At 52.5% G+C, this 23,761-nt stretch overlaps 1 protein-coding gene across 2 annotated transcripts in view; it reads left to right on the forward strand.

Annotated features, from left to right (window-relative positions):
• Positions 1-3,085: 3,085 nt before the first annotated feature.
• WNT3 (Wnt family member 3) overlaps positions 3,086-23,761 on the forward strand; it is a 46,756-nt gene continuing 26,080 nt past the window's right edge. For both annotated transcript variants that reach the window (XM_045518963.2, XM_010958167.3), the window contains exon 1: positions 3,086-3,334. In XM_045518963.2, the coding sequence (XP_045374919.1) occupies positions 3,255-3,334 (80 nt within the window). In that variant the 5' untranslated portion in view covers positions 3,086-3,254. The remainder of the gene's footprint in view (positions 3,335-23,761) is intronic.

Here is a 23,761-nt window from a genome sequence, read left to right on the forward strand (position 1 = left end):
GACAGCGTGCCCAGGGGGAGCGCGTCAAAAGGAACCTCGGGGCAGCTAGGGAGGTAGGGGTGGGATGGGCATGGGCAGTCACCTGGCGGGTTTGAGATCCCCGATATCCACACACACAACACAGAGTGTTTCCCACGTGCCACCCCTCAGCCCCCAGTCCCCTTTCAAGAGGTCACCCTTCCATTCAGGCGGAGCCCCTGGGGTCCAACGCCCGGACGCCTCCACCCCACCCACCTGGCTGGCCTTGGAGTGAATTTAACCCTTTCCCCATCCAATGCAACCCACCGTGCGGTGCAGGTGCCTATGAGAGAGAGTCTCCTTTTGTGACGCTCAGCAGGGCCCTCCCCATCCAGGGCAAGGACTAGCTCTGTTCCCACCGGCAGCGTTGGAACGGCAGGAGGAAGGAAATTAAGCCTGTGTTGAAGGAAGGACACCTGGCAGGGGAGGGGAAAGGGCTCAGGAATCCCCTCCTCTGGGGAGATTTCAAGTTGGGGGAAATCCCCACACAGCTCCCATTCTCCAGGGCGTCTTAGCAGGCTCCCGTTCGGCCCCTCCGGTCCTCCCCTTCTTTACTTCTTAAGGCTGTGAGGCCAGCAAAAAGTCCGGGATTCCACCCTACCACCCACTTGTGTCCCTGTCTCTTTTCTATTCCCTGCCAATGATGCTCATGACCCAGAACCCCCAGTGTTCCCAGGCTGCCTGGAGGAAGCATCAGGAGACACAGTCCCTTCAGGGAATGGCCAGTCTTGCCTACACTGCCCAGGGCCACTGGCTGGGCAAGTCTCAGCCAACCCCCACCCCACCTGCAGCCTCGGGGATCTTTTGCCCCCATCTCCCAGAGCTGGCACCTGTGGAATCTTGGAACCCAGAAATGACCCCAAGAGGTCATCTAGCCCATCCCTGCCTCCTGGTCACACTGAATCCACAGTAGTGTCTTGGTGACCAGGGAAGGTAGCCATCCTCAGCTCTCAGAGGGACAATTATGGGGCTTCAGAGCCCCCCCCCCCAAACTGTCAGGCAGGATTTGAGTTCCAGCAGGCACATCTGATCAGAGAACCTGCTGAAAGCCCCCGTGGCAGAGGACCAGGTAGGAATTAGCAGGCCATGAGGGTGTGTGTGGAGGGCTGTCTACTCCTAGAGTCAGGGCTCTGGAGCTCCGTGGTCAGAGACAATGGCAAATCCACTGCAACCGCCTTTCCAGGTGAATCAGAAACAAAGTGCCCCAGGATCAGTCTGCCATGGGGCCATCTTTAAAGGTCCCCATCTCCACAGCCTCCAGTCCATCCACCATCCTGGGCAGATTGGGGTTTTCTCTTCACCTTGTTCATCCTTTTCCATCTCTGCCTTTCTCTCCTCCTTTCTTTCCCTTCTTTCTCCTTGGGCTCCCTCTGCTAGTCTCCCCTCTCTCTCCCCTCTCTCCCTCTTTCTGGCCCTCACTGGTGCACTCTCTCTCTTTTTTCACTACTCTGTCTCTCCCTTTTCTCCCTTTCCCTCCCCTCCTCTCTTTCATCCCTCCCTCCCCAACAGTTGAGCACCGGGCCAGGAACGCGGCAGAAGCCATGACAAGCCCAGGCGGCTCTCCCGACCCTTGATGCCCCCGGGCCAAGTTTTCCGAGCTCCCGCGCCCATCGCAGCCTTGCACAGAGAGGGCTCTTCAGATGGGCAGGGGCAGTGGGTTCAAGCTATGGGCACAGGTGGCCCACATCAAAGGCCAGGAATGTCTGGCTCCCTGGTGTGGACTTCCTCCAGCCATTCCCCTGCCTGGTGGAGTGGCCACCATCACAGCCTCACAGAGCTGGGGGTGGGCTCATTTGCTGCCCTTTCTGCCACAGTTTCAGGAGTCACTGTCCTCACCCACTCTCACTGAACTTGCTTTCTTTGCCCAGGGGCCCAGGGATGCTCCAGGGCCCCCAGTGCCTCTGGGAGCCTTGAATGGTCTGGGAGCAGGATTGGACAGGTGCCCAGGTGACAGCGGGTCAAGTTCCTCCAAATCTGGCTTCAGTTCCAGTACCACTCAAGCCAGACTTAATTCCTTGACTCTGGAGAGGGAGAGGGGAGAAAGAACCCACAGAGGCCTTGGAAGGACTTTTTTCATATGGCAAGGGGTGGGGTATGTGGATACATTTTGGTGTCCACGCAGGGAAAGGGGGCATTACCACCAAACTCCAGGTTGGAGCCCAGGGCCTCAGGCAGGAGAGTTGGGTAGGGAAAGGGTCTCAATGGCAGCAAGGTCCTCCAAGGACCCCAGCTGCTCCCTGCTGGGGCTGCTGCATTTCACGTGCCCCAAACTGTTCATCCACAAGATCCAAATGGGATTGCGGTCATCCTTCTGACCTGAGCTGGAGGCCCGGCCTGAACCCCTGAAGGAGGAGAAAGTGACCCGGCTCCGCCGGGCAGGAAATGCAACTGGCCGCTGGTGTCAGTTGCAGGAAATGCAAAGGCAGCAGGAGGTCCCGATACCGATCTGATCCCTGACAAAAGACTCAAATGACACTCGGATCTGTCCCCCGGCGCCGCCCGCAGCCAGACCTTCGAGCTTCCGCGGACCCTTCTGCGCGCCTCTCGGACACCCGGGAAGCGACCTCCCGCGGCAGGGTTGAGTGGCCGGCCCGCTCGTGGGCTCGGGAGGCTGGGAGGGTTTGCATTTCCCAACCCCCTCCACGACCCTCGGATCCTGTCCTGCCCGAACGAAGCTTCTGGAAACATCCCTGTGCTTTCTACTCTCGCTTCCTCACGGGCCCAAGTCCCAGGAGGTCACGGTTCTCCAAGAGAAAAGGAGCCACCCATTAATACCCACGCCAACCCGGCACCACGTGAACGCCCCCGTCAAAGCCCCAGCTCCCTAAACCTGGCTGGGGCGGGGGGCCGCAGCGGTCCCGGACGCAGAGGGTCCAAGGTGCCGTGTCCCCCCAAGTTCCCACTGTGTCCGGGGCGCGGGCTTTGCCCAAGTTTGCTGGGCGATGCCCTTCCCGGAGCCCGACTCGTGGGCCGGGCGGGAGGGGCGCGTGATTGACAGGCTGAACTACAGACTCATCTCTTACCTTAGGCCGCGGGCGCTGATTGGCTGCTCGCTGACATCCTCAAACCCGGCTGCTCCGCGCTGGGCTCGGGAGGGGGGTTGCTGCGGGTGGAGGTGCGCTTCTGACAAGCTCGAAAGTCATTTCCAATCTCAAGTGGACTTTGTTCCAACTATTGGGGGCGTCGCTCCCCCTCTTCATGGTCGCGGGCAAACTTCCTCCTCGGCGCCGCTTCTAATGGAGCCCCACCTGCTCGGGCTGCTCCTCGGCCTCCTGCTCTGTGGCACCAGGGTCCTCGCCGGCTACCCAATTTGGTGGTAAGACTCTCCTCTAATCTGCCCGCTGCCCGATTTCTCCGCGGAGCCCCTGGGAGGTGGGGGGCGCCAGCTGGGGGTGGTCTGCGACAGGGCTGGGGCTCCTTTCTTCTTATCTCCCTCCAGCCCCCCACTCGCCCACCCCCCTGGATTTTCTGCTGGTGTCGCCTTCAGAATCCAACTCCTGGCTTCTCTGATAATCACCATTTTCCCTGCTACTCGCTGCAGAGGCTGGAGGACTTTCCCCGTCTCAGAAGGTCTCTTATTCTTAGATCCTAACCCTCCACCCGTCCCAATCTGGGGGCCCTGAAGACCCTCCATTAGCTTGCAGTTGGGTTTCTGGAAATCTAACGATGTCCCTGGGGCCCAGCCACTCCTCTTCTCCATTTTGGGGTCTTCATGGGCAAAATCATCCTGTTCCTTCATTGCCACCCCCACCTCCGCCGGCGCCTCCATCAAGAGATTTCCCCACAATAACCCCCCTTTGCCTTCATATTTTAGACCCCAATGGCTTCGGGGATCCCCGGGGCAGGGGAGGGATTTCATCAGATTCTCCCCACTCTGCTCTAGATTAATCTTGAGCCTCAGAAGTGAATGTGGTATTTGCTGATCCGAGATGCCATTGAATATAGATTTAATTCATTTCTTGCTTGTCCATCCTGGCAAAAGCGGGCCTTCTTGAAAATGTAGTTGTTTGGGAGGGGGTGGGTTTGTTCTTTGACCAAAAACCCAATTCTCCATGTCAAATTCGTTCCTTTTGGAAAACCGAGGACCGAGGAGAAAGGGAGAGAGGGAGAGGAGGATTCCGTCCCTGAGAAATGCGGATACAAAAGACATTTTTAGTAAATAAGGCTGGGAAACCAGGCGCGGTGTTTTTGGGGGGTTGCATGTGTATGGGGGAACTGGCCGTGGAATAAACAGCCCTTTGGGAGCCTCAGTTCCAGGGAGTCCCCTTGTTTTCCAAGCGGTCTCATCGCCACCCAGCAGGTCCCAGAGGCCAGAGGGGAAAGACACACTGAAACCAGTTCTCTAAATTACACCCCGCCTCTCCTCAGTCTCCAGCCCCCTGCATTCCGGAAAACTTTAATTAAAGAATCTTCCCCTCCTGGATGTAGGAGAGCCTGGGCCTGGGGGGGGTGGGAGGTGAGGAGGAAGAATTTGGGATCTGTGAGTAAGCAGAGGGACTGTGGCCCTGGGATGAAAGTCAGAGAGGAGTGCCACCAGGATGCCATGCCACCTGCCTGTCCCCCTTTCCCTGCCTTGCCACCCCTGCCCAGCCTGAGATAGGGGGAGCAGAGCCAGGAGATTTGGGGGCCACACCTCGAGTCTGCCCCCAGCTGTTCGGGGGTGGTAAGGTTTGTGTCTGGATGTCTGGGGCCAGGATGGGGGCAGGAGTAGGGCATGGCCAGGGGTTTCTGTTTAGAGGGTGCTGAGAGTTGCTCCCAGGACAGACACCCAAGGGGGAAGTCTTTCTTCTGCCCAGACCATCCTTCCGGTGGCGGCAGGCTGGTCTGAGGCCTCCTGTACATAAAGAAGTCCACGGGGCGCCTGGGGCTGCCAGGGATTCCGGGTTGGGGGCTTTGCTGGTTGGGGGGATGGCTGCTGCAGAAACCAGTCCTGCCTTACCCACCCTTCCTCACCCTCTTCCCATCCCTGGGCCAAGGCCATGCTGTTCTTCGCTTTCTTAGGGACCCTGGGGTGGGAATGGGGGTGGGAAGAGAAGGCTGGGAGCCCTACAGGCAGCAGGAACCCAGGGGGAAAGCCCAGGTCCCCCAGCCTATGAACCAGATGAGGGCACTTCCTGGCAGTGCTGGTGGGGAGTGGGTGGGAGGTCTGGTGTGTAATGGTGTATTGGGGAACATCTAGATAGGGACCACCCAATGGGAAGATGCTGAAGAGATTTGGAAAGCCAGGACGTTGGCCCTAATGTAATATTGGACACATGGCTTGTCTGGAGGTTGGGGGGACTGGGATGCTGGTTTGTCCGAGCACAGGTGTGTGTGTGTGTGTGTGTGTGTGTGTGTGTGTGTGTTTTAGGTCTGTGACCCTAAGGAGTGTCATCTGTATACTAGTATGCCTCTGTGTGTAGGAGTGTCTGTGCTGCAACTGGGTGATGTGGATGTGAACTTGTGTGAGATGTGCTTGGGGGATCCGTGGCTTGTGACAGGGTGTGCTGTGTCTCTGCATACAAGTGTCAGCAAGTGGCTGATTGTATGTATGTGTGTGACAGAGAAAGTCTAGAAGTATCTATGCCCACATAGAGGTCAGCACCTGTGTCTGCTTACGATGCTGCATGGCTGTGATCATGACCGGGCATGTGAGTGTTGTGTGTGTGTGTATTTGTGTCTGTGTGTGCGCGTGTGTGCACATGCCTTCATGACAGTAAAAGGGGAAAGCCCCACAGATGGCTTTGTGAATGGATATTATAGCTCATGGCCATGACCTGATTGTGCTTGTAAGTATGAGTGTAGGGGCTGTGTCTGGGTCTGCCTGAGACCCTGTCCTCAAGTGTGAGTGACCATGGCTGGGCCCACGGCTATGGATATGTTTGCAGACATATGACCTATAAGTGTGAGTGACAACCCAAGCTTGGGTGCTTGGTGGGGTTCATGGTCCTGGAGGGACAGTCCAGCAGGAGACAGAGTTCTACCGAGGAAGTTGCAAGGGGCACAGCGAACTGAGACCCCCGGGCTGGGCAGGGTAGGGCAGGGGTGAAGGTGTGGAGCCTTCCTTGGCACCAGCTCATCCTGTCTGAGGACTGTGGTCACCAGCCCTCCCCTCCTTTCCCATCTTGTCTTAGAGCTTGGGTGATGGGTGAGTCACGTTCTCAAGGCTGGGGCAAGGGCCAGGGCTGGGACAGGGACCATAGAGTAGACAAGCCTCAGATTCCTGTTTCTACTCTGCCCCCGGGGCAGCCAGATTCCAGTCCTTCAGCCCATCACTGCCTGTCCTCCTTGGCCCACCCAGCTCACACATTCCCCAGGAGGGACTTCAAGGGGAAATCGTTCAGCTAGGATTTCTGTCTGTGCCACCCCTCAAGGGGGGCACCCACCCCCCAGCATCCTGCACTGCTCAGGCCCCAGCGCTGAGAGAAGGTACACCAGAAGGCCGAGCTACAAGGGGCCTCAGACAGCCTCATGGGAGGAAGAGACGTGCTCCAGGGCCTTGCAGCCAGGTATTGGCAGAGCTGGGACAGGGAGCCGTGGCAGTAGCACTGATTTCTATAATTCTTCTTGTCAGTCCCAGTTAGCGCTTGGTGGAGGAACTTGTCTTTCTTCTCCTTCTTGGGGGGAAAATGAACGATCTTATTAGGGCGCAGCCTAGTGCCTGCTGCATTCCAGAGGCAGAGGCACTGATGGAAGGGGCCTGTGCTGGGGGTCAGAGTGCACCCTGCCTCTGTGTGTCACACCCTCTGGGCCTCTGTTTCCTCACCTTTCAATCAGGAATCTCCAGCCTGTCCTGCTTCACAGTTGGGGTGAAAGTGTTCAGCAGAAGTCAAGTGCAGTGAGCTGGGAAAAAAGAACATCTGAGTTCTCTCTCCACCATCCTGGGACCCATTTTCCCACTCAAGTGCCTACCCTAAGTCCTGCCTCAGTTTCCCCATCCATCAGATGTCTCTCTGCCTCCCCTACCCACTCCCACCTCCACCCGCCTTTCAGAGGCTTGTGAACATGTTCAGTCAAACCCCATGGGGGTCAGCGGGCTGGGCCCAGGGAGGCACCTGGAGACTGCGGGGGAGGAAGGCCCCAGGCCAGGTGTTAACACTTGTAACAGGCAGGAATTACAGCTGGCTCGGCTGGGACTGGCAAGGAGCTGAGCCGGCTGGAGGCTGTTGATCCCACAGACAGACAGACAGACAGATGGTCAGATACCAGATCGGATGGATGGCCAGGCTTTAACCGGGTGGTCTCCCTTCCAGGACAGGCCTTACCCTGGGGGGATGCAGCGGGGAAATTAATCCAGGTCTCTTGGAAATGAGTTAACAGCCCTCCTGCCCACCCCACCCCCACTGTGGGCGGGGCTTGCTGTCCAAAGGGAGCAAAGTTGGTTGCTGATCTGTGTTCTTCCCATGGGACCACATTTTGCTTTAAAAAACAAACAAACAAACAAACAAACAGAAAAACCTCAGGTCAAATATTATTATAATACTAGGAGCCTGGAGCTGAGTTCTGTTCTTGGAAGAAATTGCGTTAATATATGGGGGGTAGTTATGAGGGAAAGGGTAGCAGTCGAGGAAATTTCTAGAATCTCAGAGCATTTTATCAACAGCTCTGGGCCAAGAGGTGAGTGATGTGTAGTATCTGGGCCCTGAGCATCACCCCTACCCCGGTTATCCTGAGGGCCTCTGGTCTGGGAAGGATCTGGGACAGCTGCCTGGTGGGAAGAAATTTTAGGGGAGGCCAAAGGAGGCAGGAGCTGGACTGTGGTGCCAAGTCCTTTCGCGAGCACTCTCCCCTCCATCCCTGAGCTTTCTCAGTGGCAAACTCAGCCAGACCCTGCCAGCACCCACACTTTCTGGCATCTGGATGCTTGCTTAATCACTGGTGAGGGTGGCGAAACTGAGGCAGACAAAGAGGGCTCTTGGTGGAAATCCCCAAAGAACAGACTCAGCCAAGCAAGCATCTCCCACCCTGCCCACTATAGAACTTACTGCTGATAAAGCTGAATGGTGCTTGGACAGATGCAGGACTGAGAAGGTCGCGGAAGGGAGTTGTGATCTTGGGGTTTTCTCTAGACTTTGAATAAGTCTCTCCTGGGTCTGGGCAGGAGACAAGGAGCCTGGGATGTGGGCAGGAGAGGTGTTTCTTCTCAGAGGAGGATGTAGCCAACAGACCTTTCCAGGCAGAGTGGGAAAAAGGAAGACCTTTCTGGCCTCAGAATGCAGCCAGCCCAGGGGTTGAGCAGGACTTGATCTTCCAGCCTTTTCCTTCTACCCTTTCATGAGCCACGGAATCCTCCTAAAGCCACCAGGGAGGGAAAGGACATTCTCTACCAACTGTTCCTTGCTGGGGGAGGAGGTAAGCCTCATCCCTCCCTCAAAGGTTAGGGCCATCCTGATAGTACATCTATACATTCATGTTACTTGTGTGCCAGGAAGTGGGTAGAGCTGGAATGGAGAGCTCTGTGTCTAAGTTCAGAGTTTACCACCAACTGGCTGTGTGACCTAGGATGAGTCCCTTTCCTTTTCTGTGCTTTAAGCCTCTGCCTCTCTCTGGGCTTCGTTTTTTTCTTGCCCACCTTGAGGGATCCCTTCTGCCTGTCAGTGTCTACATGGCTATGACAGGGGCCTGATTCACGGCTGTGAAGCCTGGAGCTCCAGGTGGCACCAGTGCCTCTCCCTAGAAAAGGCTGCCTCCCCTGCCCTTCCCAGGCCCATTCAGACAGTCAGAGCCTGCCTTAGGCAGCCCAGCCCTTTCCTTCTGCAGCCCCATCTGACCTAAATCCCAAAGCTGACTCCTCTACTGCTGTCAAGCCTGCCTGCTTGCACCTCCAAATCTCATTTTCCCCAAACACTCATGTTCCTCTGGAGCCAGCCTGCCTATGTTCATGTTTGTGTATTACCCGGGTAACCTAGGGCCAGTGAACCTCTCTGAGCCTCAGTTTCCCCCTCTGTAAAATGAGAACAGGGACTGCTTCTACATCATAGGGTTGTTGTGAAGATTAAATGAGTGAAATGAGAGTAAAGCTCTCCAGCTAATGCCTGGCCTATCGAAAATACTATATACGTATTATTTTCACTCCCTGCCTGCAAGCCTGTGGATCAAAACTTGCCTCTTCCAAGAAGTCCTCCCAGGTTGGCCCCACCTGGCTCTGTTTTCTCCTTATCTTCAGATCCAACTTGCCCCATTATACATGGTACTGGTGACCATGAGCCTGTTAGCTTTATTCTTAACTTGAGGAAGCTGGGCCAGGCTAACATAAGCTCAGCTCTTTGCCTGCCCAGCAAGCAAAGGGCGAGTAGAGAGGGCACTGTAGTCTCCCCTAACCATCCTTCCACCCTACAGTTTGCTGGACTCTTGCAGCCACTGCCATTTTCTTCCGAAAACTGGAGCCACCTCGGGCTGGGCGAGGGAGGGATGGGGGAGGCAGATTCACAGTAGTGGGGAGTGGGGAGTGGGGAGTGGGGGGAGTGGCAGTGGGGCTGCCTGGAGCAGCCTGAACAGAAGTTACTCCTCCAGGAGCTGAGAGATGATTCAGAAGGTGATTTATAGACGGAAGGCAGAAAGCTTGGCTCCTGGCAGAGGCCTGCTGCTTAATTACATTCTTTGGGGGGTGGAGGTATACACGGGGAGGCAGCAGGGGAGGGCCTTCCTCCCCCTCCCCCTCCGGGCCTTGTCCCTGTAGCTGCCCCAACTCTGAGCAAGGTCCCTCTCTCTCTGTGCTGCCTGGGGGAATTCCCTGTTCTCGGGGAGCAGGAAGAGCTTCTTGGGGTTGGAGAAAAAGGGACAGACTCCCATCTCCAGAGACTCCTCCAGGGGAGTCTGAGATGCAGAGGGCCTGGGAAAGATCACACGGTCTCCTCCCTGCTCCTGGGCAGGTGAATAGCTAACCCACTGGCAGAGGGTTTTTAGACTCCTCCTGTGGGTGAAACCCTACACTTTCCTTCTAGTGCCCTATCCCACTGCTGCTTCTAGGTCCTTCCTTCAAGTTCACTCCTTTTCTGTTGTTTGATTCTCAGTGGGTCATAGGCTAGGGGCCGGGGACCTGGCTGTGTGCTCAGAGGTTGAAACCCAGTTCTTCAGTGTCAGGCAAACCTGTGGTCCGTGGCACAGTGGCCACCTTAGATCCAGAAGGTTCTCCAGGCAGGGGCAGCCTTGTATTAGAGAGAGAGAAACTTTCCTATCCTCACTTTAAACTAATGTTTCATGGAGTCACCACAATTCAATGCTAAAGCTAAAATCACGTCTGTGCCGTTGACAAGCAGCCCCTGTTCCATCAGTTACTTGCCGGGGTGACGTCTGGATTCCCTCTGTGAAGGCTGACCCGCAGGGCAACCAGCCTGACATCCCTCGACTGCCTCTCAGTCCCCACGCAGCCTCCGTCACAGCTTTCCAACCCCATACTCCACCTCCAGCTCTTGAGGCTGGGAAGGTGTGTCGGGGCAGGGGTCGGGAAGCCCAGGCCCATGCAGCCTATTTATGTTTGCAGCTTGGTGTGTACAGCCGGCAGCAGTTGGCAGGGGTCAGGATGGGGACACTAGACAGCTCTCTGGTTCCCCCTGAGGCGGGCCTTCTCAAAATGGCCTCATTATGTGTGTGGAGTGGATTCCAGAAGTGTCAGGCACACCCATACATCTAGGGGAGGTATGTTTGGAGACAAGAGGGGGCAGTGTGGAGTGCTGGGGGGTTTCTCAGCAGCGAGTTAGGGACCTGAGACCTGGGCCTACTGCTCATTATGGTGTGATGTTAGGCAGGTCCCTTCACTATTCTGGGCCTCAATAAATAGGTGAGTCGGACAAGCTGCTGGCCTTGGACTTCCAGCTATTCAGATGATCTCTGTCTGTTTGGTGAGGGGGAGAAGTCACTGAGAGCTGACCTCAGGGCTGGGTGGCGACTGCTGAGCACAAAATTTTACACTCAAACACTGTGAGATCATGGATGAGTCCCCCCAGGCCTCAGTTTTCTCATCTGCAAAATGGGCCACAACAACACAACCCCTTCCTGCCTACCTGGGGGGCTGTTAAGAGTTTCAGGAGGAATCATCCTTATGAAAGGCCTTGAGAAGCAGAAAGTTCTTTCCAGACAAGTGTTCTATCATTGCTGGTCCTACCAGAAAAGAGGTCAAAGTGTGCTCAGGATGGACCCAGTGGGACTTTGAGTCTCAGCTTGAGGACTTGTATTGACAATAGAGAAGGAAGGAATAGGACCCAGACAGGGGAGTTCTCAGCTCCTTCCTGCGGGGGTCTCAAGGCTCAGCGGGGATCACGGAGGGGAAGGAGCAGAGGTTGGAGGCTAAGTGGTCACAAGGGCACCCAGGTTCACCGTTCACGAACCCTTCCAGACTAGTGCAGAGGTGGCAGGCCTGACCTGGGCTCAGCCAGCCACAGAGCAGGATTTCCAAGCAGGGACACAGTAGTGGGGGCGCAGGTAGAGGTGAGGAGGGTAAGGGTGAAGGGCCAGGAGCTAGAAGAGGCTCTTCTGAGGACTGAGGTTGTCAGGAAATCCTAATCACCTGAATAGGGACTAGCAAACTGGGAGACCATTCACTGAAGCTAGGCTGGAAAAACAGGAAGGACCCAGTTTGTGTGTGTGTGTGCATGTGTGTGTGCGCGCGTGTGCATGTGTGTGTGTTGGGGGTGGTGAGGGGGATGGGAGCAACAGGACCAAGCGCCCTGCCCCTGGGCACAGAGTCTCACTTATCTGCCAGAGCCAGCTGGGCCAGCGAGGAAAACCAATCTCTCCTTGCAGGGCCCATTAGGAATGCAAATAGGGGCTGTGGCAGTGGGAGTGAGCCAGCATCCTGCATCCTGTCCAGCTCCTCACCACTTATCTTCCTAACCTGGCTCTCTGAGGGTGTCTCTCCCAGCTCTAAAACCTCCCATGGCTCCCCACTTCTTGTCTGGCACCGAGGCACCCTAGGATTGGCTTCTACTCACATCAGTTGTACCTTTCAGAATCCCCCATGAGCCTCCCCAACATCCATCTGTGCCTGTTCATTGAAACACTGGACTACTGACCTCTGTGTCTATTTATGGAAATACTTTGCTACCTCCCCTTTCCCCTCCCCACACTCAACTGCTGAAATTCCATTTTGTCTTTGAGACCCAGATCAAAACCCTCTTCCTTTGGGAAGCCCTCCTAGATTCCCAAACCACTGCCCTCCAAGCAGGGAATATGTCATCACTCCCTTCCCTTTCCCTACTGGGACAGCCATCCCGCGCATTCCCACTGTCTTCCACCCTGGGCTATGGGGGTCTGATGCTCCTCTACTAGACTACAGATGCATTTTAGTCACCTTGTGCTCGCCTTCCCCGGTGCCCAGCATACGCTGGGGGTCAGTAAACACAAACACAACTCTGTGCTATGTGTAATAAGTACACTCTGTAAAGGCACATGGACAAAAGAGGTTTCTAACAGTGCCAGTTGTACATGTGAACCAGGGTCGTGAGCCGACTAAGGAACGGAATGAATTAAAACCTTGTCCCTTGGAGTGACCTGGGGCTCGGAGCACGTTGTTTCTGTTGACTTTGAAAGGGCAGCTAAATCTGGTTCCCATTGCTCAGCTCAGATCCCATGTGGCTAACAGTCCTGAGCTTCGGGGGTGCTCAAGGGAATCTAATCTGAGTAAATTGCCGTCCCAGAAGCTGAGGTGAGCCTTGGCTCCATGGTCTCAGTTCCCCTGGGATTATTTTTTTCCACCCCAGCTCCACTTGCAAATATTTCCTTTCGGTGTCCTATTTCTTCCCACGCAGACACCAGTTCATATTATATGCTTAGGTGTCTGAGTCTTTAGAGTAAAAATCCCATTTGGCAGGATTATTTCCCCATCCAGGAATGGGTCAGTATGTTTGTTGATGGTATGTATGCACCAGTTCCTATGCACACATCATGATTTGGAAGGAAACTTTGCCCATTTTACAAGTGAGGACTCAGATCACAAAGCCTGTGCTCTGAACCCATGACCTGTTGGGCCCAAACCTTTTTCCTTCTACCACTATTTAGACTCAAAAGTGGACTTCTTACATGGGCAAGAATTTACTCACTCGTATTCTACCTTGGTCCCCAAAGGATGGCTTTGAGTCAAGATACATGTGACCTTCAGCTTGAAACCTGCTGCTTTGGGTTTATTTCTGAACCTCTGGGAGGTCTCTTCTTTGGGGATATGTGCAAGTCACTAGCAAGCTTTCCACAGGTACGAAGCTAGCCATGTGACTGTTTTGTTGCCTGGGTGGGGGTGGAGGGAGGGTAGTGGCCTTGGGCAAATCCTGGGCCTTCGTTTTCTCACCTGTGAAACAGGGAAGAGATAGGGTAATGGCCTCTCACATTACGTCCAGCTACAAGATTTATCATTTTACTTAGTCCTTTATGCTCCTTTGCACCTGGTTCCCATCCTACACATACCAGAAAACAATTGGACAGAATCCTCTTTCTTGCCTAAACCAATTCTTGTGTTAGTATCTTTGATATAGATGAGTTTTTACTTGTCATTTACAATATAATATTCACCTTGACTTCTCTCTGAGGAACTAGCGTGATTTCTCCCTTCAGTTAAAGTGTGTTTCCCTTTATGTCCTGGCTGTTAGAAAACCCAGAGTCAAACGTGAGCTCCATCCTTGTATCTGTATCGACCTTGACTTGGCATATTTGTCTTCTGCTTCACCTTGAGCCTGACTTTCTGTTTTCAGTTTGTTACGCAATCCCACGTGTTTTGTGTTATAAGCTCCTTGAGGGCAAATGCTGTCTCCCATCCACTGTCTTCTCTGAGCCTGGCAAGTACATAGTACATGCTCAATAAATATTTGTTGTCTTTGGCATGAGCATTTGCTGTCAGCCACTTCAAGTTCTTTCTGGCAGGAGGCAAGACACATACAAATTTTTTCAAAAGTCTTGTTAGATGGGGAGTTGGTCCTGACCAGACAGTTTTGGGTCGCAAGAATGCCGATCAGTTTCTGTTTCTTTATCGTCAGTATTTCCCCCCAAGTCTACAAAAGCCTTGTCTGCGGAAGTCACCCTCTTTTCTTTTTTCCATGATCTGCTTCATTCTTCTTCTTTTTTAAAAAAACCTGTTTTTGATGGGGTGGGTAATTAGGTTTTAAAGTTTTCATCTATTTATTTTTTAATGGAGGTACTGAGGATTGAACCCAGGGCCTCGTGCATGCCAAGCACACACAGTACCGCTGAGCTACACCCTCCCCACTGCTTCACTCTTAACTTGAAGTTGGTGCATAATTTTCCTCTTGGGAAGCTCTCTCGTTTCTGGCCAATGGTTGTGTTTTGTTTTCCTCCTCCCCTGGCGGGACCTTCAGATCTGGCTCCTCCCACCTTCCCTTGCCCTGGAAGCCAGCCAGTGCTGTTGCTGCCGTTCTGCAGGTGCCTGAATGCCCTGGTAGCTTCCACCCTATCTCTCCAGCTAGGCTGCTCCCGTCTCCCACCCAGCCACTGTGAGAACTGCTGTCCCTGTGGGCACAGGTGGGAAGGTGGACGGAGGCCGGGCCCAAGGTCACACACGATGAGCACCAGGGTCCCTCACTGCCAGCCTGGCCCTTCCCATTAGCAAAACCCTAGAGGGGCCCTGTCTTGACCAGGGAGATGCCAAGCCCCCGTTCGTGGGATGAAGCCTCAGGAAGGGACAGAGACTGACTAGTGAGGGAGGTCAGGCTGGTGTCCTCTCAGCCTCTCACCTCCTCTCTGTGCCCCTGGAGACCACCCTCTTCAGCCCCTAGACTTCAGGAAGGAGAATGGCCAACCACAGGCCGCGTGCTCCTCCATGTTAACTGAAGCTTCTGCAGGAGAGATTCTGGAACCTTCCTTAGCTATCAGTAAGGATGGAGTCTATGACCTCAGCAGTCTCCTTGAAGCTCACACAGTCCCATGAGGTTGGTATCTTCATCCCCATTTTATCTGTGGGAAAATCCCAGCTTACAGAGCCCCCAGGCAAGGAGCTGGAAGCAAGTCGGGGAGGCAGAATTTAATGGCCAGCTAATAAATCATCTTATTCGGTGCGTGCTGAGGAACCCTAGCACACACAGTAACTCATCCTCCCAAGGGCCTCGGGGGCAGATGATCTTATCCTCATTTTACACATGTGGAAACTGAGGCCCCAAGGAAGCTACTCCGTTGCCCAAGGCTTCACGGCTGGTGAACCCCAGAGCTCCAACCACAGCACAAACCATCTGAAGCCAGGCACGCCTGGCTTCACAGCCCTTTCAGTGACACCACATCTTGACAGCCAGGAAGTTCCTCCTTAGGTCTGACTGCAGTCTTTCCTGACTTAGGCCAAACCCAGATTCTCTCATTTGGTCTTTGGGGGTCGTGAGCATTGTGGTAGATTTTCAGCTTGCACTTAAGGACCAGGGTGCATTGCTCACTGAGTCTTCCTTTTTCCAGAACAATCCCTCCCAGATGACCCAGTCTCCTACACACATTTAACCACCTTGTTCTCCCTCTTCTCTCTTCATTTTGCAAATGCTGTGACCCACAGCACTGCCGTTAGACCAGGGCAAACGGGTCCTGTCAGGCCCTTCAATTCAGAGGGTTTGACGCTGGTGTCTTAAGGCTGCAGCCCTCCCTGCAGGGCAAGGAATCTGGGGTCCAAGGGGTCTTACCCACAACTCCTCACCCCTAGCCATACTCTGGGTACTCAGAAGTACTCCCAAGGCACCCCAAAGTGCCTGGCTCAGGTGGCTGTGAGTCCGCTCCGGGGCTGTGCAGGCCTCTGCCTGGGATTCGTCCCATCAGGGCAGGTTGCGCAGCTAGTGCGTGTGCCCCTGGGGCCAAGAGGCAGGCAAAGGGAGGAGGCCTTGTGCAGGGCCTGGGGATGGGCTTGGAGGTTCAGATGGGGTGCCCAGTGTGGAATGGAGCAGGGATGAGCAGGCTGTGGGCTGCGGGCTCGGGGCGGCTCTCTCCATGTCACTTTTCTAGCTCAAAAGGCCATGGAGAACCTAGGCTTCCAGGTGGTGAATCACGGTATTTTTACCAAGATAAGCTGATGGGATACTTTTTAAATTTATGATTGAAGTATACCTACAGGAAAGTACATAAATGGTAAGCGTACCCTCACTGAGGTGGATAGAATATATTTTATTTAACAATTTGTTAACCTGACATGAAAACTTTAAATATTGGGCACATGGAGGATGAGGGTTCCTTTAGGACTCTCACCACGGGCCCTGTAAATGTTCCAGCCAGGCCTGGAGACTTGGATGGGAAACAGGGGTTCCTGGGGTCTGACAAGCACAGAATCTGGAAGAAGGCTTGCTTTCTCCATCTTTGCATCACCTTACACCCCTGCCTTAGTAGGTGGACTTCCTTATACGTCGGCAGCACTCCTAGCTCACGCGCAGTCTGTGGTCAGCTCAACCTTCAAGTCCCTTTTGTTAAACTGGGACCTTGTCTTACCCATTCTTGGCCTCAAAGGACCTTCCTTCGTGTTTGGTTGGTTTTGTCATTTTTAAACGGCCCAGCAGAAGAGCATTCAGCCAGCAGCACACTGACTGTGATGTTCCACCCTCCTTAGCCCGTGAAAAACCGAGTGACAGAGCCCTTTCCTAACTGTTCCCCCTAAGGCATCTCCTATCCCCACATTCTTACCCTATGACCTGCTTTCACTTGCCCAGGTAAGAGTGGAGACTTTAGGGGACAGCAGTCCTGGGCTCTAGATGGTTCTGCCTTTAATATCCGGGTGACCTGAACCTCTCTGAGCCTCAGTTTTCTCTCTGAAAGTGAGATTTATTGTGAGGAGTCAAGGCGATAACACACATGAGACTTAGCACAGTGTCTGCTGCCCACACTTTGCCATCACCCTCATTTTATTGTTTGGCTTGTTCTTATACCGCCTCACTTCTCCAGGCCTTTGCGCTTGCCCCTGCCTTCTTCAGAATGACTTCTGTGAACTCCATTTTGTTCTCCAAAGCACAGTCCAGGCACCGTCTTCTCTGTGCTGCCTTCCCTCACATCTGGCTTCAGCTCAGCCCCGTCTGGGTGTTCTATTTCATTGATTAGACTGTGAGCATCCTGCAGGCAGGACCCAGTCCGCATCACTTGTGCACCCACATCACCAAGGACAGCACAGGTCATACGGTGTGTCCTCTAAGACAGGTCATAGGATGAAGTGACACTGTTGAGAGTCACCTGCCTGTCGCAGACTTAGTCTGCAGCTCCAGCTAGATTCCCATCACCTCTGCAAGGCCCTCCTGGCTAGAGCTGAGGCACCTGTCACTAGTTACCTCTCCATGTGCATCTCTCTTGTTTTCCCAACTAGAGGGTCAGCCCCCAGTGGGCAGGATCCTGCTTTATGTGCCTTCTCATCCCTAGTGAGCCTCATATGTCACCCTGGATACTGTAGGAACGCAGCTGGGAATGCTGTGGGTTGGTTGGTTGGCCGGTGTACCAGGCTTCTTCCCAGGCAAGCTCGAGCCCAGCCTTACCGGGTTCCCGTTCTCTGGGACTGCTTTTCCCCTTATTCTGTGATTTCCCAGAGGGTCCAGTTCTGAGCTTCCAGCCTCTGTGCCAGAAGGCAGTGTGGTGTTCCAGAAAGAGGAGTCTAACCGGCCTTGGTGTGAATTTCAGACATGCTACTTAACAGCTCTGGAACTTAGAGCAGTTAAAAAAAAAAAAACACTCTGAAACAATTTGTTCATCTATAAAATGGGGTTAAAATTTTCTATCTCAGGGCACTTGTGAGGAGGAAATGAAATAACACTCAAGAACTGAGTTTAAGGCAAAGATGTATTGAATGAATTAAGGATGTTCTGTAGGTCATTCCAACGTAGCAAGGGTCATAAAATATTCTATCCCAGACCAGGCTTCTTTGGAACAGAAAGATCTGAATTCCTCAGGGAATGCCACACACTTAACATTGGTTTGTTCCAATGCATTAACCTGTTTGAAGAAAGAAGTGGGTGACAAGCACGTGGCAGAACTCTGTGACTCAGTGGACCCGAGGTAATGTAGACTTTGGCCTGACCTTGTGTTCTGCTGTCCTTTTCAGCCAAAATAATCACAAAGGCCTCCAGATTTCAGGAAGGGAAGGGCAAATCAAATGTGGTGGCTGTTGGAGTTTTTACTGGGGTTCCAAAGCCTGGTCTGTGTTGGTTTAATACTGCACTAGTTAATGGCTAGACAGTGGCCATTTCAGCCCTGCTCAGCACAGTAAGTTTGGTTGGGGCACCAGGAGGCCTGGGTTGGATGCAGGTGGACCCAGGGATGGCAGTCACTGTGCACAACCAACAGTTACTGTGCACAGTCAGCCTTCAGGGGAGAGGGGCTTCTGGACCATAGGAAGGGACATGAGGAAACTGAGGCACAGAGAGTTCATGTAATGCTTTTTGTTCCTAAAAACATTTTTGATTGCAAACTGATAAAAAATATACTTTTTATTATGTAATGCTCGACACACACGAGAGAGCAAATATACCATAAATACAGGATACAATAACAAGATGAAAATCTGGGCCTTGCCACACCCCTGAAGATCCAGAAGATGATCAAGGTCATTGCATCCATCTGTGGGCTCCTCCTTGCCCCATCCCCTTATCTCCCCCCACCAGAAATAATCATATCTGGAATTTTGCATATTTATTCCATCACTTTAAAAGAATGGTTTTCCCAGCTTGGAATGCCCAAACAATATATTTTTTATTTTGTTTATTTTTAGCATTATAAAAATGATGTTGTATTATATGCCTTCTTTTCTGTGATTTGATTTTTTTCCCTCTGTGTTATGTTTCTGAGTTTCAAATTACGTTATTGGATATTGCTGGAGATCCTTCATTTTCACAGTTGTATGGTAGTCTATCATCAGAATAGACCACAGTTTGTCTATTCCATCTCCTCTCAGTGTCTTGAGGTACACATGACGGGGAGTAGCTCATGGGGGTACCTACCTAGGAATGGAACTTTGGGGCTGCAGGACGTGTGAAAGTTCTGCTTTGCAGGTTGATGCTACACTAAATGACAGCTCTGAATGGGATTTTGAGTTTGTGTCGACACATAAAATGTGCATTTGGAAGAACATAACGGCCTGTGTCTGGTGGGTGTGGGGTCAACATCCTCCCTGACCTCAAGCTCCTCACATTGTCTGCCCGAGGGCCAGAGACCACCACTAGCCATTTGGTGACGAGGGCAAAAGTAGCTAACGGAGCCCCAGCCTTCTCTTCCTTGACTCATCTCTTCACCTCCACCATCTTCCCCTTCTGCTCTTAGAGGGCACTCTCACTGCCTGTGAACCCCTGCCCAATATCAGGACATAATGCCACTCTTCCCCGGAGTCCCCATCCCATCAGCCCCACAGGACCCAGGGCATATTTCCCTCCTGGCTCTCTCCCTGCCTTCTGTCCCCATGGGCCACCCTGCCTGAGTTACAGCAATAACATCTCTCAGGTACCACTTCAGGGAAGACCAGAAGGTGACTTCTTCCCCCAAGTCTTTATCCAAACACTGGGACTCCCTCCTTCTGAAGAAAAGCCATGAGCTCCTCAACACACATCAGAAACCAGATAACACTGCTGTCACCTGCTGGCATCTCTGTCTGCACTGGTCCTCACCCATCCTTCCTTCCTGCCCTGGAGCAAAACTCTATTTCCTCTGGCCTCCACTGTACAGATAAACCAAAAAGCTCTTTTTTATCACTCCTCCATCTGGCCATGACCTTCCTGGAAGTCTAACTTCCACCCTCTCTCCCAGCTCTTCCAAACACATTTTGGGCCAGAGTAGGAAGTTGCAAACTGTGCTTCTTACATCAGTGTCTCATAATCCTGCTAAGAAGAGCTTTTGGAGTCAAGCTTGCAGAGTGTCACGTGTTAATTCCAGCCTCTTGGTGTTTATGGTGCTTATTAGCATATTAGCATCTTATTAGCATATTAGCATCACAGAAAGGCCTGCAGGAATGATTCTTGTTTTCACTTGTTTAGTCTGTTTTCCAAAAATATTTAATCTCTCAAGTAACAACTACTACCTATTTGGAAAATGTGATCTAGAAGATTCTCCTGCCCCTTTCATATATCAGTTTGTCTTTGTGGTCTTATTCTTTTCAGCAATTGGGCTGTGATTCCTCTGACTTTTAAAAACCATCCTGAATCATCCTATTCAGTCCAGAGCACCCATCTCAGAGGATCTTGGGTTGAATGAATGAATGAATGAAGTGATCAGCCAATCAGCTGGTCATTCAGCTCTCTCCCCTTTCCTGTGAGGCTGGCAGGAACCAGGCCCAGATGGTCTTTATACCCCAGGGACATGGGTCTCTCTGGTCAGTGTCAGACCCCTGCCACAGTGTTTCTACACAGCCTAACCCCATCACCCCTGGTAGAATGCAGCACTCTCTTATAATTTTCTTTTTAGGTTTCTGTCTCCCTGTGAGTCTGGGAGACTCTGCAGGGCAGGGACCATGCCACATTCACCTCTCTGTATTCCCACAAGCAGGTGCTCAGTCCTCACCTGCTGAATGATGGCTCTCTCCTCTGACTCCTTCCAGAGAGCCAGTGGAGCACTGTGGTTAAGCCTGCAGGCTTTGGAGCCAGACTGGATATGCCCCAAACCACCCGGGTAACCTCAGGCAAATTAGTTAACCTTTGCACTTCAGTTTCCCTTCCCAGTGGGGGTGAAGAGAACAGTACCTTCCTTACGGGGTCATTGAGAGGATTAAATGAGGTGATATAGCAAAGCACACGTGACTGCGTGAAACAGTGCCTGGCCTAGAGAACGGCCTATGTGTTAGCACGTGTAACAATAGCAACAACCACCTATTGTGTCGGGGATTGTGATCAGGGCTTTCCCTACATCCTTTCAATGACTCCTCCCTCCAGCCTCTTTAAAGTAGGTGATGTTTACATTTTTCTGATTAGGAACTAAGTCCTCTCAAGGGGACACGAAAGTGGTGGTAGCCGTGGGACTAGGACTCAGATCAGCCAGATCAGCCCGTGGGAGGCGGTGCTGCTCACCACTCGGCGACTGGGCAGCTTCTCTGCTCTTTTTGCCTATGTCACTGAGGAGAACTTGATCTATTCTCTATCCTTTACAATTAGATATAAACCCATAGCAGGGTTGGGGTTTACATGCACGCAAGCGCATAACGGAGAGCACTCAAGTGAGAATGAATTACTGGAGAGGCCTGTGGGTTGCCAGCACCTTTGTGGTATACCCAGAAGACCAAGGTATGAGGCAGGACTTTGAGAATATGAAACTGAAGAAAAAAAAAAATCACCCTTGAGTCAGCAATACTGCGGAACAGGCCGAGAGATTCTGGAAGTCAGCTTGGTACCACGGCCTACAGCACCTTGCCCAGAGAGCTCTATGTGAGCCTGGAAAGTGTCTGCAGGCGGGACAGCTGGGGTCGCTTCTACCCAGGTACGTTACCCAGGTGAAGAAAGATTCCTGAGGTCAGCAGCAATGGATTAGGGGTGGTTAGAAAGGGGCATGGGGATTTGGGGGAGCGCATCTCTGACTTTTGAGATGAACACACTGGAATCCCTTTCCCCATGTGTCAGCGGGCCTTCTCAGACCCTGGAGGCTGACTCCATTCCTCTCCAGAAGTTGCTGGTTTAACTGTCTTCTTTCCCTACTGGCCACTGCTTTATTCTAGCGCCATCTGCGGTCTGGTCACACAACAGAAGTGAAATGTGGGGACCTTGGGAGAGGAGCGGAAGGTGGTGATGTGAAGGTATGAGGTTTAACAAGCTGTCTTGGTTGTGGAGCAGAGAAGGTTGGAGGCTTCATTCCAGGCAGGTGAGCAGCCTCAGCCTCAGCCTCAGCACCTGAGGACAGGCCAAAATGGTGACTGAAGGGTTGGAGGTGTGGTGAGTGGGGAAGATGTCCCGTCAGGTGTCATGAGGCAAAGGCACCCACAAGTGGAAGCAGCCAGTGAATCTGGCAGAGATGGTGAGAGAAGAGGGTGCTGAGATCTTTCCAGCCTAGAAAGAGGAGGGAATTCCCAGGAATCCCTGGACTGACTGGGATAGCAAAAGCTTGGCTAGTGTGAATCCGGTAGGATGTCAACTTTTAGATTTTTATCCTCTCCATGTGGTGCAGTGTGTTCTGTGATTAGAGGAGAATCTGAATTCCATAAAGGTCTGAAAGAACCCCTTCCCACGGTTGGCTGGATTCTCTGGCTCCTCAGCCATACAGGATCAGAGCGAACACCCCTACTGGGGCTATGGAGCCACTGGGTGTGAACGCTGGGTCCTGCCGCTTCCTGTGGGTGTTGTTTTGTGCCAGATGACTCCTAGCATTCCTTCCAGCTCTGAGGGGCTCCTTTCCCCCAGGTGCCAGCCCTACGTAGGGCCTGGGCCCCTTTCAGGCCCATAGGTGGTCCCACTTCACTGCCTCTAGGGTCTAAACTCATTCACTGGCACCTCAGGTCCTGGCCTTCTCTCTCTTGGCTCCTTGGGATTTGGTGTTTGAGCCACACAAATGTCCCAGAAATGCCCTTACTCTTCTTTGTCTCTTATAAAGATCCAACTCAGAGCATAGCCCTTCGAGGTCTTACAGATTATCTGAGCCATCCTGCTCTGTGTCCTCCTTCACTTTGTCTCCCTGTCTCCCCCAGGAGGGTCTGTGAGCTGGCTGGTCCTCTGTTCCTGTGTATTTGGCCTGTCCATTCAATTGTACTCTCCTCCAAGTTGAGGACCATGACACTGTCTTGTGCCCAGCCCATGTGGAGCACATAGTGGGTGCTGAATAAATGCATTCTGCTCAAATGAACTGCTTATCACCAGCAGGTGGGACCTAGACAGGGTAGCAAAATAGCAACAGTACAGAATTTGGGATCAGAAAGACGGGGGTCAAACCCCACCACTTACTGACTTATGGTCCCATGTCTGATCCTCAGTGTCCTCATCTGTAAAGAGACAATATTTACCTCCCAGGGCTGTTGAGAGGATTCACTGAAATGCCACTGATGCTTTGCAAACTGGAAGGTGCTAGAATGTGTGTCATCTACCCCGACCTCTCTTGGAAGAAGCCCTGAACTCATGTGCCCTGTTTCACACGCAAATTCCTCCAGCCCTCAGATGGAGGTCTCCCCCCTCCCCACCTGCCCCAAGAAGGCCCTGAGTGTGGGTCTAGCCTTGTCTGAGAAACAGAGTAGTAAACCTCAAATGTGGAAGATCCATGACAACATTCAAAAGAAAAAAGATCAGTAGGTGGAGGCTGCAGGATTTGAATTCACAGGGCTGTAAATCCAGAGAGCAACCTGAGTAGCAGGACAGACCTGAGTGTTCCCTCCGCCTCAGCCTGACATCAGCATGTTCCGTACAGACCTTGTCCTAATAAATATCTCACCTCATTTTTTTATTGGCCATCTCAGCACCACCATTTCCTAGCTGTGTGACCCCAGACAAGTCACTTAGCCTCTCTGAACCCATGTCATTCACATGTTAAATGGGGATAATAATAACCTCACAGGCTTCTTTGGTAAATTGAAAGATATATTCTATGTAAAGTGCTTTACATGGTTCCTGGCACTAGTCAGGGCTTAATAAATGTTAGCTATTATTAGTAATAATAATAACCATTCTAAGTGCCCTAGTAAATTGAGGGAACCTTCACTACCTTACTTTCACAGTTCAGTAAGTTACTTCCTCATGACCTTATTAACCACTCTACCCAAATAAATACACTCACATTATCTTATGCGCCATTGGCTATGCACCTGTAAAAGCCTTACCCTTTATTTCACTTACAGCTCTATGTGTCCCCATTACCGTAGCCCCCTCTGTGTTTTGTGGGCACCTCCTCCTGTTTATGGTACTCAGACCTTCTCATAGCCAGGTGATTC

This window comes from Camelus bactrianus, chromosome 16 (genome assembly GCF_048773025.1).
Source record: "Camelus bactrianus isolate YW-2024 breed Bactrian camel chromosome 16, ASM4877302v1, whole genome shotgun sequence".
NCBI classification, from domain to species: domain Eukaryota; kingdom Metazoa; phylum Chordata; class Mammalia; order Artiodactyla; family Camelidae; genus Camelus; species Camelus bactrianus.